Here is a 15207-nt window from a genome sequence, read left to right on the forward strand (position 1 = left end):
TCTAAACCAAGTTAAGGCAAAAATTCAAGTTTCACACTATGTGCAAGAGCTGATGAATGAAATTTTCAAAAAGCATACTGCCTTCAGTCACTTACCCAACAGGTGGGGTAGCACCACCATTCAGCTGTTCATCAACTGTCTTTTTGTCTTTCTCCAACTCACTAATAATTTTGTCCATCTGACCAATCATTCGGTTCACCTTTACGGTCAATCTCTTGCTTGCCTTAGATTCTTCCACTACTTCCTCTTGTCCAGTCTTAAACAGCTCCTTTATCTCTAGCAAATCCTGGAAGATTTTAAAGCAAAAAAGAGCTTTCAGAATGAGCTACATTTGATACTACAGTTCCACAGAAAAACACTTCAAGACAGAAGTTCTGTGCAAACCAATAGCAGAGTTACTGCTATCATCACACCTATGAACAGTGGAAACAGTGAAATACAGAGGAACTCGAGTGAAGATTAATTTGCAAAATATCCCCAAGTGCTGCTACTTCGTCACATCCATTAGTCTTACAAATTCTTCACAATTTTCACTCCTATTCATCCATCCATAACAACCTTGTGACTATACAAACAAGGTGAGGATCTGATGCTTCTTGCCTGGTAGAATAAAGCGCACTCGCTGAGCCACTGAGGCCTTTAATGTTTCATGTTATGCAGACTGACATCATTTATTGTATGACTGCACAGATAAAACAACTGCACAAGCATCTTAGCTGTCCCATTTTTACCTCACTATATTCCTGAACATCGCCCTTCAGCTCCTCAAGCTCCTCCTTTTCCTTTGTTAGAGGTTTCTTCTGATCTTGCAGTTTGGTACAAGCATCACTCAGCATGTCAATCTCTTCCTTGGTTATCTCCTCACCCTAAAATATGCAAATGAGCAAGGGGAAAAAAAAAAAAGAGAGATTTGTTTTTTCTTCCAAGAATATCTAAAAGATTTGAGTCTGTATAATACAGACTGATATTTTGAGACTCCATGGTTGATGGAAATGATAAAACTGTCAATAAGGATTTTTGGATTTCAAAAGGTAGTTTCATGTACTATAGCTGCCCTTTAGTCCCTCTGCCAAATTGTGATTCTCGTGCTCAATTCCCTCATATTTAAAAAGTTTCTCTTCTTCCTGTTGCTATGGAAATAGACCCACACAGACAACACAGGAAAGAACAGACTACAAATAGTCACTTTCAGTTTCCAATGTTAAAGTTTTGCAAAACTCAAAAGTTATTTTTTTTCCATCTAACTTAGTAAACTTCAGTAATACTTATAAAAACGCTGGGTAACATTTTAGTAAATTTTGTTATTTATAAATTGGTCTTTTTCTATGCCTGCAGCAAGCCTTGACAGAAAAAAAGAGTTTTATAGGGATAACTAAATGTTACACGAACTATATGTAGTATTTGGCCCCCAAAATAGCAAAAAAAATGTAAAAAACATGTTACATGATTATTTGTGATTGGTTGTGGCTCTAGTAGCTTATGTGATGAAAAGGGATTTTACTTGGTTAATAACAGGGAAATCTGACTTCTGTTTCATAAACTCCCTTTTCCCAGTTGTCTGATAAACTAACATTAAGCACAAATATTAGCTGTCATTGCAAGAGCATATTACTAACCATTGTTAGTGAAGGCACTTGTTGACAAACAGAACAAAAGAATTGACATTTCTCATCCAAAAATCTCCAAAATCTGACTGTAATCTTTGCTTTTCCCATCAAAGTGACAGGAGTTAGATCATCAGAGCTGCAATTTTCAACTCAGCAAGCAAGGGAACCATCAACCACTAATGTACCAAAAGCAGTTGATGATCCACTGAATACCTTATTCCACATATTTGCTATCAGGAAAGGAGAAGAGGAGGGAATCACATCTGAAAGAGTTTAACACCTTATAGGCTTGGCAGTGCTGCTCTTGCTAGCACCACGGCTGAAAGGGACTTGGGGGTCATGACTGACCACAAGATGAATGAGCCACCAATGTGATGTTACAGCCAGCAAAGTGAGCAAAACTCTGACTTGCATCCATAGGTGCTTCTCTGGCAAATCCCAGGATGTCATCCTCCCACTGTACTCGGCCTTGGTGAGACCGCAGCTGGACTACTACATCCAATTTTGGGCTCCACAAATTTAAAAAGGATGTGGAGAAGCCTGAGAGAGTCCAGAGGAGATTCACGTGCATGATCAGAGGGCAGGAAAACAGGCCTTATGATGAGAGGCTGAGAGCTATGGGGCTCTTTAGCCTGGAAAAGCACAGGCTCAGGGGGGACCTAGTGGCTGCCTATAAGTATATAAGGGGTGTACATCAGGAGCTGGGGGAACGCCTGTTCACCAGCGCCCCATGAGATGACAAGGTCAAACAGTCACAAACTTGCCCAAGACCGTTTCAAGCTGGACATAAGGAAGAACTTCTTTACAGTCCGAGCCCCCAAGGCCTGGAACAGACTGCTGCCAGAGGTGGTACAAGCACCTACTCTGGATTCCTTTAAGAGTCAACTGGATGTTTATCTTGCTGGGATCCTGTGACACCAGCTGACTTCCTGCCCCTGGGGCAGGGGGTTGGACTCGATGATCTTCCGAGGTCCCTTCCAGTCCTGATGTCTATGAATCTATGAAAATCTTGTATCACATATTAAATTAAATACTGCACATTCAAGAATATTGTAAACCAACAAGTTGTAAACAATGTTGTAACTGTTTTTACAACTCATGTACTATATGAAAGACCACGCGTCTCACGCTTTCAAGAAACGACCACAGAACAACTCACAAAACAGAAAGTATTCAGTCCAATTTTCATGTCCGAAATGAAATTTCAGTATTCTATTAATATCAAGGTATCAACTTCCCTACACCATTTCAATACACTGTATCTAAATACAAACTGAAGGCAAAACAGAGAAAGGTCATTTAGCACACTCACTCACATCATGCCATCTTTGGGATCAAAGTAAATGGTTTCAAGAAGCCACAAAATTACAGCAGGAAGCATCTAAGATTGCTTATTACTAATTACTCTATTATAGTAAGTTTTAATCCCCAAAACACAAGCAGCTAGGAAGAGAGAAAAAAAAATGTCTGCCTCCATCCAATCATACCAGCTATTTTTGAGTTCATGGATCAGTTATCCTTCAAAACCATTCCTACTCCTGAGTTGAATTTCGGTCCCTCTAGGGCAGGCTTGTGCAACATGCAGCCTGCCAAGGCATTTTCTGTGGCCTGCGGTGCTGCAAATGGGAAACAATAAAGTAAACGTGGTTTACTTTCGTTCCCACCCCGTCCCTCCCCCAGACCCTCAGCAGCTTCCTAATGGCTGCTGAAGGTCTGGGTAAAGGACAAGGTTCCCACACGCACCATGTCAGCTTCACGTTGCCGACACAGTGTGTGGGAAGAGGAGTACCCATGCGCCTCTCGGGACAGGATAAGCCTGGCCAGAGCAGCAGGGGCTCAGCTGCATTTTCCCCCTACCTACGCCAGTCAGTCCCGAGCGGCACATGGCTCCGCCACCGCCTCTGCTGGCTGGTGCCGACCTAGATTCATAGATGTTAGGGTCGGATGGGACCTCTAGATCATCGAGTCCGACCCCCTGCATAGGCAGGAAAGAGTGCTGGGTCTAGATGACCCCAGCTACATGCCTATCTAACCTCCTCTTGAAGACCCCCACGGTAGAGGAGAGCACCACCTCCCTTGGGAGCCCATTCCCACTCTAACTGTGAAGAAGTTCTTCCTAATGTCTAGTCTAAATCCGCTCTCTGCTAGCTTGTGGCCATTATTTCCTGTAACCCCCGGGGGCGCCTTCGTGAATAAACACTCACCAATTCCCTTCTGTGCCCCCGTGATGAATTTATAGGCAGCCACAAGGTCACCTCTCAACCTTCTCTTGCGGAGGCTGAAGAGGTTCAGGTGCCCCAGTCTCTCCTCATAGGGCTTGGCCTGCAAGCCCTTAACCATACGAGTGGCCCTTCTCTGGACCCTCTCCAGGTTATCCACATCTCTCTTGAAGTGTGGCACCCAAAACTGAACGCAGTATTCCAACTGCGGTCTGACCAGCGCCCGATAGAGGGGAAGTATCACCTCCTTGGATCTGTTCGTCGTGCATCTGCTGATGCACGATAAAGTGCCATTAGCTTTTCTGATGTCTTCGTCACACTGACGACTCATGTTCATCTTGGAGTCCTCATTTCCTGTGAGGTCTTTGAATATGGCTCGCCGGCCCACTGGGTGATAAAAAGTTCGTGATCTGGCCCCATATTTAAAAAGGTTGGACACCCCTGCTCTAGGGGTTTCTGCTTACCTATTCACGACTTACTCCCAAACATCAGTAAACCTAATGCTTTTGCAGTTTATTCTGTGCTTCCCTTTAAAAAGTCATAACATTTATTCTTCATAAATGTGAAAAAACACAGTATGTGAGGTACAATGAAGACTCTGCTGAGGCCAACCAATTTGCTTACACCTCTTATAGGATCAGGCCTCAAGAATCGGAAATATATTAGCTACTCAGTATGACCATCTGCAATCTTCTGTGTTACGTAGCATGGTACACATTCCACTAGATAAGGCTAAATCAGTACCTTTTATGCTACCTTTACAACTTTTTTGGCATTTCATGGATTTCGTAGATTTTAGGGTTGGAAAGGACCTATTAGATCATCAAGTCTGACCCCCTGCCCTGGGCAGGGGGGAGTGCTCGGGTTAGATGACCCAAGCCAAATATTTGTCCAATCTCCTCTTAAATACCTCCAAGGAAGGGGCTAACATTATCCTGCTATTAACTTCTCCTTATTATTTACATTTAGCAAAGGCAATGATGCCATCTCTGATACTAAAAAATAGTTTTATATTTAAGAATAGGCAATTTTAACATGATCAATAATGTTGCTTTGGAAAGTGGTATTGGTGTTTAGGGAAATTCAGCAACAATTGACTTACACCAGCGTAAAGGAACTTACTTTAATTCTGGAGATTACATTCTTCAGGGCTGAAAGCCCACCTTTACCCACTTACCACTCCAAAATGTTGCTATCTAAAATAATAAATACAATCAAAGGAAAGTGCAGAGGTCTAACACATTTAAATGACCCTCAATCCAGACATATAACCTTTACAAACTGGAAACATTTTAAGGTTGTGGACAGTGTTAAAAGCAGTTCTTGGTCTACACATGACTTGAGGGGAATCAAAGGGTCTGAGGCTAAAGGGTAAAACAGCAAATAAGCAAGCTTGTGAAGATTTCAAACCAATGAAATTCTGAGAAAGGTACAAAGAATGGAAGTGGTTAAAAAAAAGACAAACAAGTAGGCAAATCATCATCACTCTTACCTGGATTATATTTTTATATTCTGTACAGATGTACATGTTTTTCAAATATTGAATTAAAAATATATATAATATTACCTTAATGCCTTCCAACACTGGTGCAGTGTCCTTCAAGATCTCTGTCTGCATTTCCAAATCCACTTTGGTCAACTCTTGTTCAGTATCTAAAGCCATCTCACTTTTTTTTGCATGTACAGCAGCTGCTTCAAGACCTACAGTGGGCTCCGCCTCTTTCTGAATTTCAAAATCCCATTCACAAAAACATTGTCATTAATTTTAAACAGCAGCATTGTTTCTAGCAGACAGAAACTAGAACAGAGATTATAAAACTCAAAAGAAATGAAAAATGTCCATAATGAGCTAAAGGTTTACACTACTGATGTGCTTACTTCTCAACAGCTGAAAGTAGCACCTACCATGGCTGCAGCCTGAAGTATTTCCTTAGCTTTCTCAGCGGCTTCAGATATTTTTTCCATCTTCTTCTCTTGATTTTCTTTTCTAATAGCTTCCTCTTCCTTAAGTGTTGCTTCCAGCCTAGCCTTATTATCAACTGTTTCACCCTCCACTTCTGCTGCTTTGACTTGAGCCTCTTTGGCCTAAAACAAAAAATTGGAAAAGCGATATACATACAGTCAACACACTGTCAAACAAAAACAAAATATACACTTCTGCACTCTAGAGAAAAAGGATTCTGTTTCTTTTGAAGAACATAACTAACTTTCCAATCTGACGCTATTAACATTTCTCATTCTCTTTTTATCCAAGACCACTAAGATGCTGTTAAAGTCCCTCTTTCCCTCCTGCTCCCCCATTAAGACTCTTTCCTGGACAAAATTGTAAAATAGACTTTTGAAATCCATTCCCTTAAAAAAAAAAAAAGGAAATTGGCAGAAGTTGCAAACTTCTACCCCAGTAAATATATGGAGCGACATACAGACACCGATCTACATTTGTAGATGTACATTGGTATAGAAAAATGCTGTCCTCATATTAATAATCTTACAACAGGAGATGTAGGAAAGTGGGAATCAGAACATGTACATTATATAACAAGAACTCATTAAAGTCATTAGCAACAGACCCTATCACAGTCTTGACTTCATCCCCTATGAGTTTTGCTAATTTATTCCATCATGGAAGATGTGAATCTGAAGGGATTTGAAGATATGCGACTCTATACAGAGGGGACAGCAAAGCAGCAGCAAAAAGCTGGTTGTAGGAACAGCAGATAGATAGAGCTGACACTGTTAAGGCAATGTTGTGTAAAAAGCTAGCAATGCTTTTTGAATTCCATCTTTGACACAGCAACTGTGAATCTAAATTAAAATGAATATTTCATCCTGTACCAATCTTTAGGAGCTGGCTGCTTTTTTTAAAAAGGATTGAACTTGATTTATAAAATTAGCCAATTAATGTTAGCTAACATTAACAAGAACCTGTGCAAGAACTATGCAGCTAATACTTGGCAAAATTAGGCAGATACTGCATGACTGTCTTATAAAATTGATGGTCAACTGAAAATTAGCAAGGTGTCAGAGCTAACGTGCCCTGGAAATTAAAGGATTTTGATGTTTTACTTTCAAGGCTGAAAAGGGCAGGAAAGGGCAGGAAAAGAGCTCACATGAAAAGTGCCCAATGGAAAAAATGCTGCAAGATATTTTCTAAGGACTATTTTCTAATTAGTCTCAAAGCTCAAATACCTTGTAGGGTCCTGTTTATAGAGCAAACCCTTCTTTTCAGAGTACAAAGCCAAAGAAAATACTAGTAAGACTACTGAAGTGGAAAAAAACTTTACATTCAGGGATTGGGGATAAAACTGGTCAAAGCCAAACTTGTGTCTTCTGGGAACCCATAAGAGGGCTACTTGCAAGACACAATTTAGCTTTCAACATAACTAAATGTGCCTAATAATGATGATTTCAAAGGCCCCAAATGGAATTAAGTATTTTGAGTCAATGTTGACCTTTCCTGACTGGTTTCCAATAGAAGATTTCAGAGGCAAGACGCTCTTTAAAAGCCTTACAAATGATAAGTTGGCTAACCTCCCTTTCTAAAAAAAACAGTAACATTTCACTTCAATTTCTCCTATAATCCAGGACTCTGGATACCATAGATACTAAAATTATGTGCATACCTAATCTTTATGGACAAAATAAAAATGGACTATGTCTGCTTTATATTCTCAGCCTTAGACTGACAGAGGTACTAATTTGCAGGCAGAGATGCTTATACTTTACATCGGCAGCTTGCAGGAGCTTGCAGTCTGTTGCATCTGCAACTGTTTATTCTTGGGCCAACTTTCTATGTGCTTTTAAATTGAGACACTGTCCACATTAAGTATACCAGAATGTTAATACTTTTAATGAACAACCTTGGAGCCAATAACAAGCTAAAACGTAGCACTAGTATGATTAATGCTTATATGCAGAAGATCTATGTTCAGCTGTTTTTCTGAAAGAGAGTTATTGGTTACCTAAAGCATAACTTACCACACTTTCTGGTAGTGTCTGAAGTGTTGTTTTGAGCTGATCAGCTGGTGAAAGGGTATCCGGAAGGTACATAGCTCTGGATAAAATAAGCAATGATGTAGGGATTTCCTGATTCAGGTGCAGATCTAGCCACTGTAAATTCAAAAAATAAGCAGTAATGCTATATTTGTGTCACCAAAAAACCCACAACAAATAGAAGATTCCTTTTTAATTCACAGATGGAGCATATAATACATGCATATGTGCACACACACAACACAAACAATGGGACACACAAACACAACTGAGATCCTTAGCCAAAAGGCACTGTTAATGAAAAGAATCATAGTGACACATATCCCAAGCTGTCGAACTCAACCTTGAGAGAAATGCTTTGCCCTAATCCTCTATGCAATTCCCTTAGAAAAGGCCTCTACCCAACTCTTTTAGGAAAAAGTGATACCATTACATAAGCTGCCACTAAGATTAACCTCACAGAGCATAATTAAAAGGTAACTTTCTAGCCATTTGGGGGGCAATTTAAAAATACAGGTCAGTCACATCATACATGCATTTAACTTGCACAAATTCAACTATATGCGGGGTGGGAGGGGGGTGGGGCTTGAGTTTGCACGCGGTGCTACCGCTTACCCGGAGGCCCATTATGGCGGTGACGGCCACCGCCTCCAAAACCTCCCGCTGTCGCCATGGAGGCATGTCCGGAGCTGTGTGGAAGGTCGCTGGGCAGCAGCGGCAGCGTGGTGGTGGCCGGGCAGCACACAGCCATCCCCACCACCACCCCGTGCTGCGCCGCTGTCGCCGGCCACATAGCTCTAAGCACGGCTCTGTGGCAGTGGCGGGAGGTTTTAGAGGCAGAGGAAGTCACCACTAGTCAAATCGCTGGCACGGTAATACGCAATTTGACTATACGCAATTTTCGCCTTACGCACTGACTTTAGAACATAACCCCCACGTAAGATGCGAATGACCTGCATGTACTTGTTTCAGTCCACGTGCATTTTTGGCTCAGTCAGTCTGTTCTTCAGGCTAGCATGAAAAATTAATTTATCATTCAAAACAAATACTTAACAAGAGCAGTAGGCAAAGATTAGAGGTGCACTGATACGTCAGTCCATATTGTATTGGCACCAATAAAACGGAAAATTGACATTATCAGCAATCAGCTTTTTTTGGCCGATGTGGCTGATAATGCAACCTATAAATACCTTGTGGCCAAGAACACAGCCGCTTACTTGAAGAGCAGCATCCAGCCGGTAAGTCTGTCAGGGGGGAAGGGCCATGGGGAAGAGAAGGAGCTGGGGGGGAGAGGGAGGGAGAGACGGACAGATCAAGGCCCCCATGGTGGAGGAAAAAGAGGGAAAGGGGCCAGAAGGCTTCCTTGGCTGACCAGAGAAATCCAGGGCAGCCTAAGGGCCAAAAGGGGAGCACATAAGAAGTGGAAACAGGGAGAGATCCCCAAAGATGAATATACCTCCTCTGCTCGCGCTTGTAGGGAGGCAGTTAGGCGGGCCAAAGCTACCATGGAGCTGAGGATGGCAGCCCAAGTAAAGGACAACAAGAAATTGTTTTTTAGATATATAGGGAGTAAAAGGAAGGCCCAGGGAGGAATAGGACCCCTGCTAAATGGGCAGAAACAATTGGTGACAGACAGGGGGGACAAGGCTGAACTCCTCAACGAGTTCTTTGCCTCAGTGTTCCTAAGCGAGGGGCACGACAAGTCTCTCGCTGGGGTTGTAGAGAGACAGCAGCAAGGCACCAGACTGCCATGCGTAGACCCTGAGACGGTGCAGAGTCACTTGGAAGAACTGGATGCCTTTAAGTCGGCAGGCCCATATGAGCTCCATCCAAGGCTGCTGAAGGCACTGGCCGACATCATTGCAGAACCACTGGTGGGAATATTTGAACGCTCGTGGTGCACGGGCCAAGTCCCGGAGGACTGGAAAAGGGCCAATGTGGTCCCCATCTTCAAGAAGGGGAGGAAGGAGGACCCGGGCAACTATAGGCCAGTCAGTCTCACCTCCATCCTTGGCAAAATCTTTGAAAAAATGATCAAGGCTCACATTTGCGAGAGCCCAGCAGGACAAATTATGCTGAGGGGAAACCAGCACGGGTTCGTAGCAGGCAGATCGTGCCTGACTAATCTAGTCTCTTTTTATGACCAGGTTACGAAATGCCTGGACACAGGAAGAGGGGTGGATGTCGTATACTTAGACTTCAGGAAGGCCTTCGATACGGTATCCCACCCCATACTGGTGAACAAGTTAAGAGGCTGTGACTTGGATGACTACACAGTCCAGTGAGTGGCGAATTGGCTAGAGGGCCGCACCCAGAGAGTCATGGTGGATGGGTCAGTCTCGACCTGGAAGGGTGTGGGCAGTGGGGTCCCGCAGGCCTCGGTCCTTGGACCAATACTCTTTAATGTCTTCATCAGTGACTTGGATGAGGGAGTCAAATGTACTCTGTCCAAGTTTGCAGATGACAGAAAGCTATGGGGAGAAGTGGACACGCCGGAGGGCAGGGAACAGCTGCAAGCCAACCTGGACAGGTTGGACAAGTGGGCAGAAAACAACAGAATGCAATTCAACAAGGAGAAATGCAAAGTGCTGCACCTAGGGAGGAAAAATGTCCTGCACACCTACAGCCTAGAAAATGACCTGCTGGGTGTCACGGAAGTGGAAAGGGATCTTGGAGTCCTAGTGGACTCCAAGATGAACATGAGTCGGCAGTGTGACAAAGCCATCAGAAAAGCCAATGGCACTTTATCGTGCATCAGCAGATGCATGACGAATAGATCCAAAGAGGTGATACATCCCCTCTATTGGGTGCTGGTCAGACCGCAGTTGGAATACTGCGTGCAATTCTGGGCACTGCACTTCAAGAGGGATGTGGATAACCTGGAGAGGGTCCAGAGAAGGGCCACTCGTATGGTTAAGGGCCTGCAGTCCAAGCCGTACAAGGAGAGACTAGAGAAACTGGACCTTTTCAGCCTCCGCAAGAGAAGGTTGATAGGTGACCTTGTGGCTGCCTACAAGTTCACCACGGGGGCACAGAAGGGAATGGGTGAGTGTTTATTCACCAAGGCGCCCCCAGGGGTTACAAGAAATAATGGCCACAAACTAGCATACAGCAGATTTAGATTGGAAATTAGGAAGAACTTCTTCACAGTCAGAGTGGCCAAGGTCTGGAACGGGCTCCCAAGGGAGGTGGTGCTCTCCCCTACCCTGGGGGTCTTCAAGAGGAGGTTAGATAACCATCTAGCTGGGGTCATCTAGACCCAGCACTCTTTCCTGCCTATGCAGGGGGTCGGACTCAATGATCTATTGAGGTCCCTTCCGACCCTAACATCTATGAATCTATGGTGAGGGAAGTAGTGGGGCTGGGGCAGGGGCAGGTGCTGCCCTGCTGAGGTGGGACTTTGGACGGAGCTGTAGATGGTTTGTCTGGACAGCGTGGGGAGGGAGCAGAGGTGGCTCCCGCCTCTGCGCACACCCCCAAGGGAGGCATGGGGGCATGTGCCCCCCCAGATCTGTGTGTGGGGCAAGGGCAGGCTGTCCGCTATGGGCTCAGCGCCAGGGACTGTGACGGCCTCTTCCCAGTGTGGGGGCAGGTAGGAGCTGGGCCAGGTCTGCGCTCAGGGTGGGTGATGGCAGCGCTGGAAGGGGGCTATAGGGAATTTCAGGGTGGCTGCAGCCCCCGCCCCCCCTCCAGTCTCCCAGTGCCCCCCACCTCAAGTACAGCCCCAGCTCAGCCTCCATGCCAGAAAGAGGCTGCAGCAGGCAGCCCATCCCCGCCCCCCACACAAATCCAGGGGGCACACACCCCCAGAATACATGCATTGGCAGAAGCCACCCCCCAGATAAGCCACCTGTGGTTCCATCCTGTGCCCTGCCCTGGCTGCACAGCACCTGCCCCACTCCATCCCTCACCATGGGGGCCTCACAATCACCGTCCCTGCTCCTCCCCCCAACAAAATTACTGACCAGATGCTGCTCTCCAAGCTGCCAAGCTGCATATTGGCTATTGGATCAATACGGGCCAATCTGGCTGGTTAGTAATCAGCCATCAGTATTGGCCAAAAAATAGTTACCAGGTCACCCCTAGCAAAGATTTAAACTCAACTGAAAGACATTCCCTCTTTTCCTAATGGTTCAGAACTAAACAACTGCCATTCAGTACAAAGCAGCACTATGTAGCAATATTCACCAACTTTAGGAATAAATCAGGAAATTGAGGCTGGGTAGTAAGCTTAATAGGCATTCAAATGTGCATGTACTGATTTTAGAAGCAGCCAAGCTCATAGGCAATGCAGGCCCTGCAAATATTCTTGTTTCTAAAAAAATTAAGAACATTGCTGAGAAACTTATTCTAGATGTATTTTACGTCTAAAAAGTTCAATGCAGCAAGTACTTCTGCAAGTGACTATAAAGATTCAAGTCTGTTTGTGGCTGGCACCATATAAACGCTCTCCCCTCCCCTCTGTAAAATCCCTACATCAGCTATTTGAGCAAGGAACTAGAGTGGACAAAACAAAGGCTGGAGCAAAAAGAAGAAGAGGTGAAATGACTAGCTCAAGGTAACAGTGAAAGTTAGTACCAGAGCCCAGATCTCCTGACTCTGTCTAGCAACCTTTCTTAGATCATGCAGGTCACATACCTGTTTAAGCTGTTCCCTTAGACGGTCTTCTGTTACACCAAGAGCTCTCATACCTCTTGCTCGACATGCTGCCTGCAGTTCTTTAACAGTCAGGATATCAACTCCTTCCTCAGCTATTAGCTACACAAGTCAAACAAACAAACATTTGTATGTAGCAAACAAATTAAGAGTTAGCAGAATGCTAGATACTGTAGTATATAGCCATAATATTTAGATTTTTTAAAGTGACCACTAGGGGCTGCTGTGATAATAGCAAATAGTCTTGGTGCTTGAAACAAGAGTTGGTCAATATCTTGCAGCTTTCAAGAATGACCATAAAGTTCCGAACTGCGCAATCAAGTTTTTATAACTATAATATTTGGGATATGCGATCTGAGAAAGTTTAAAATGAGGATGAAAATAAAAGTCTAAGTGAATGCATTGCATTGTTTTTAATAGAAGGGGCAGCGTTTATTCCCCCAAATTTAAAGTGCTCTTTTAAGCCTTGAGACTTCTGGCTGAATTACTGTAATTTTTTATTTTAATTTACAATATAAGTAGATGGCCATAAAGAAAGCACTGGCATATTACAGTAGTGATAATGCTAAGCATTTTTTCACACCAGGTTTAACATGACTTACTTTGTCATCAGCTTTTATGGTTCTCAACTTCATCGTCAACTGGAAGCGCAGAAAATTATTTGTCCCAATTGACTGAAGTTCCAAGAGTTTACAGAGAGCGACCAGCTGAGGCCTAGTAAGATTGTCCAGCGTTAGCTCATCTTCAAACAGTTTAGAGAACCGTAAGATCTCCTCATTACTAGGTCTTTCACCAGTCTCTCGAATCTGCAAGAGAAACAAAACAATTTTTTCAAAACAAGCTTCATGGTTAGATGCCTATTTTTAACAATAAGTAGTTAAGAGCTCCACAGTAAAATATTTCATGGCATTTCTGATAACACACAATGAGATCTGAGTCAGATGAAAGTCAAAATTCAAAGCATTCTAAATACCAAGGAAGAGTTTTGTCTTTCCTAACAAATATCAGGTTTTCAGCAAAAGGAGCCTATATTTTGCAATGGGGGTGGGCTGGTGTTAATATGGCAGAAGCAACACTGGATTAAGTCTTTACTTGTTTCAGTGTAACCTGGGAACCACAATGGTGACCTAAATCAGATCTTGCAAGCTAGGCAGTATCATGTTTGACCTTAAGCATGGGTACTCAAAGAAAACACATATTTTGCAGGAAGGAGCAATGAAAACTGTTCTTTTTTATTGACTAAATACAAATCAAAGAGAAAATTAATGATCGTTACAGTGCTCAAGACAATAAAATCAAAAGTCAACAATTGTGACAGTTAGGATGCTTTGCATTTTTACAACCAATACGTTGTCATCTTTGGGGCCCTCATCAAATGCTAAATTTGGTTGATTTCCTTTCCCTGGGGTCAGCAAAATACAGCCCAGGGGCCAGATCCAGCCAACCAAGGGATTTTATCTGGCTTGTGGTGGGTCCCAGGGCCTTGCCCAGTCCAGGCACAACCCACTACCCCACGATCCCAGCCCCAGTCCCTTTCTTGTCCTGCTCCCAGACACTGCTCCCCCCTGCCTGTGGCCCTATGCCATCCACCCAGCTGAATGCACCCTGCACATGGGAGTCCCAGGCAGTCTCCATGGAAACCCCACCCATCTGCTCCATCCAGCGCCCCCTGTGGTGGGTGCAGGGTGGGCAGGCCTAGGGCCTAATAGCCCTCCCCCTCTACAACAGCTCACCCAAATTCCTAAAATGGCCCTCCAGCCAAGATAACTGCCCACCCCTAACCTACCCCAAATCTCCACACAGTTGCCACTGAATATGGTATTATAGTTCACTTCCTGTGCTTTTCTATTTTATAGTAGATGCGATATACTATAATATATACAGTTGCTACTATGTGTACATAGTGTTGCCACACTCAAATGCAGATGTGGCTACATTTAAATTGAAATAATTCCCATGTATAAAGAGGAGCTTAGGAAAACACTTGGAATCCTTTTGAATGAAAAGACACTATGAGATTATAAAATGATTAACTACATATTTAAAACATCCAGCTGGCAGTTCCCAATAAACCAATTCAGATGCTGAAGTATGGAAAAGTTATTCAGGGAACACTTTAGGTTGTAGTAGAAGTTCAGTATAAATTGCATTTTTTTATTTAAAAAAGGCAGCATTTCATGCACTACTTGTTATACAACTTAGATCATCGGAACTGAGAAGTTAATGGTACAGCTTTATTTAAAGACTCAATCCCAGTCACCCAACCACAATCCATCATCAAGTCTAAAAAAGAGTTATCTAATAGTTTGTAGATCTGAAATGGATTTTTCCAACACTTATTTCTTTAATCGTTAAGAGACACACGAAGTTGGCAGACTTGACATTAACTACATAAACCTGACTTAGAGTTGTGGCTCTATGCTTTGCCAGTTCCATTATTTGGGCCAATATCTCACGCATCCCAGACCCATAAATAAAACTGGCACCACTGTATTTTGTTGCAGAGTCAGTCAGCTGCAAATCTGGAATTTTATACACCCTGCTGCCACTTGAGACTGAGGGTTTTCTCCTTCCCCAATCATACAATCATTTATTAAAGAGAAAAAACACACACAAATTTGGGAGGTAAAAGGGACATATAGCCCATTAATCTCAAAGCTACTCCTGTACTAAAGAGAGAGTAGACTGGAGAATAACAGACAAAATAAGAAAATACATTTTATGACATAGGA

General features: G+C 43.4%; 1 protein-coding gene across 3 annotated transcripts in view; it reads right to left on the reverse strand.

Moving 5' to 3' along the window:
* The window catches only part of LETM1 (leucine zipper and EF-hand containing transmembrane protein 1), a 55106-nt gene that overhangs the window by 9410 nt on the left and 30489 nt on the right, over nucleotides 1-15207 (reverse strand). For all 3 annotated transcript variants that reach the window (XM_019478740.2, XM_019478734.2, XM_014607702.3), the window contains exons 6-12: nucleotides 13078-13281; nucleotides 12458-12577; nucleotides 7805-7936; nucleotides 5732-5911; nucleotides 5394-5549; nucleotides 732-866; nucleotides 96-286 (exon numbers count right to left, since the gene is read on the reverse strand). In XM_019478740.2, the coding sequence (XP_019334285.1) occupies nucleotides 96-286; nucleotides 732-866; nucleotides 5394-5549; nucleotides 5732-5911; nucleotides 7805-7936; nucleotides 12458-12577; nucleotides 13078-13281 (1118 nt within the window). The remainder of the gene's footprint in view (nucleotides 1-95; nucleotides 287-731; nucleotides 867-5393; nucleotides 5550-5731; nucleotides 5912-7804; nucleotides 7937-12457; nucleotides 12578-13077; nucleotides 13282-15207) is intronic.

This window comes from Alligator mississippiensis, chromosome 2, assembly GCF_030867095.1.
Source record: "Alligator mississippiensis isolate rAllMis1 chromosome 2, rAllMis1, whole genome shotgun sequence".
Taxonomy (NCBI): Eukaryota; Metazoa; Chordata; order Crocodylia; family Alligatoridae; genus Alligator; species Alligator mississippiensis.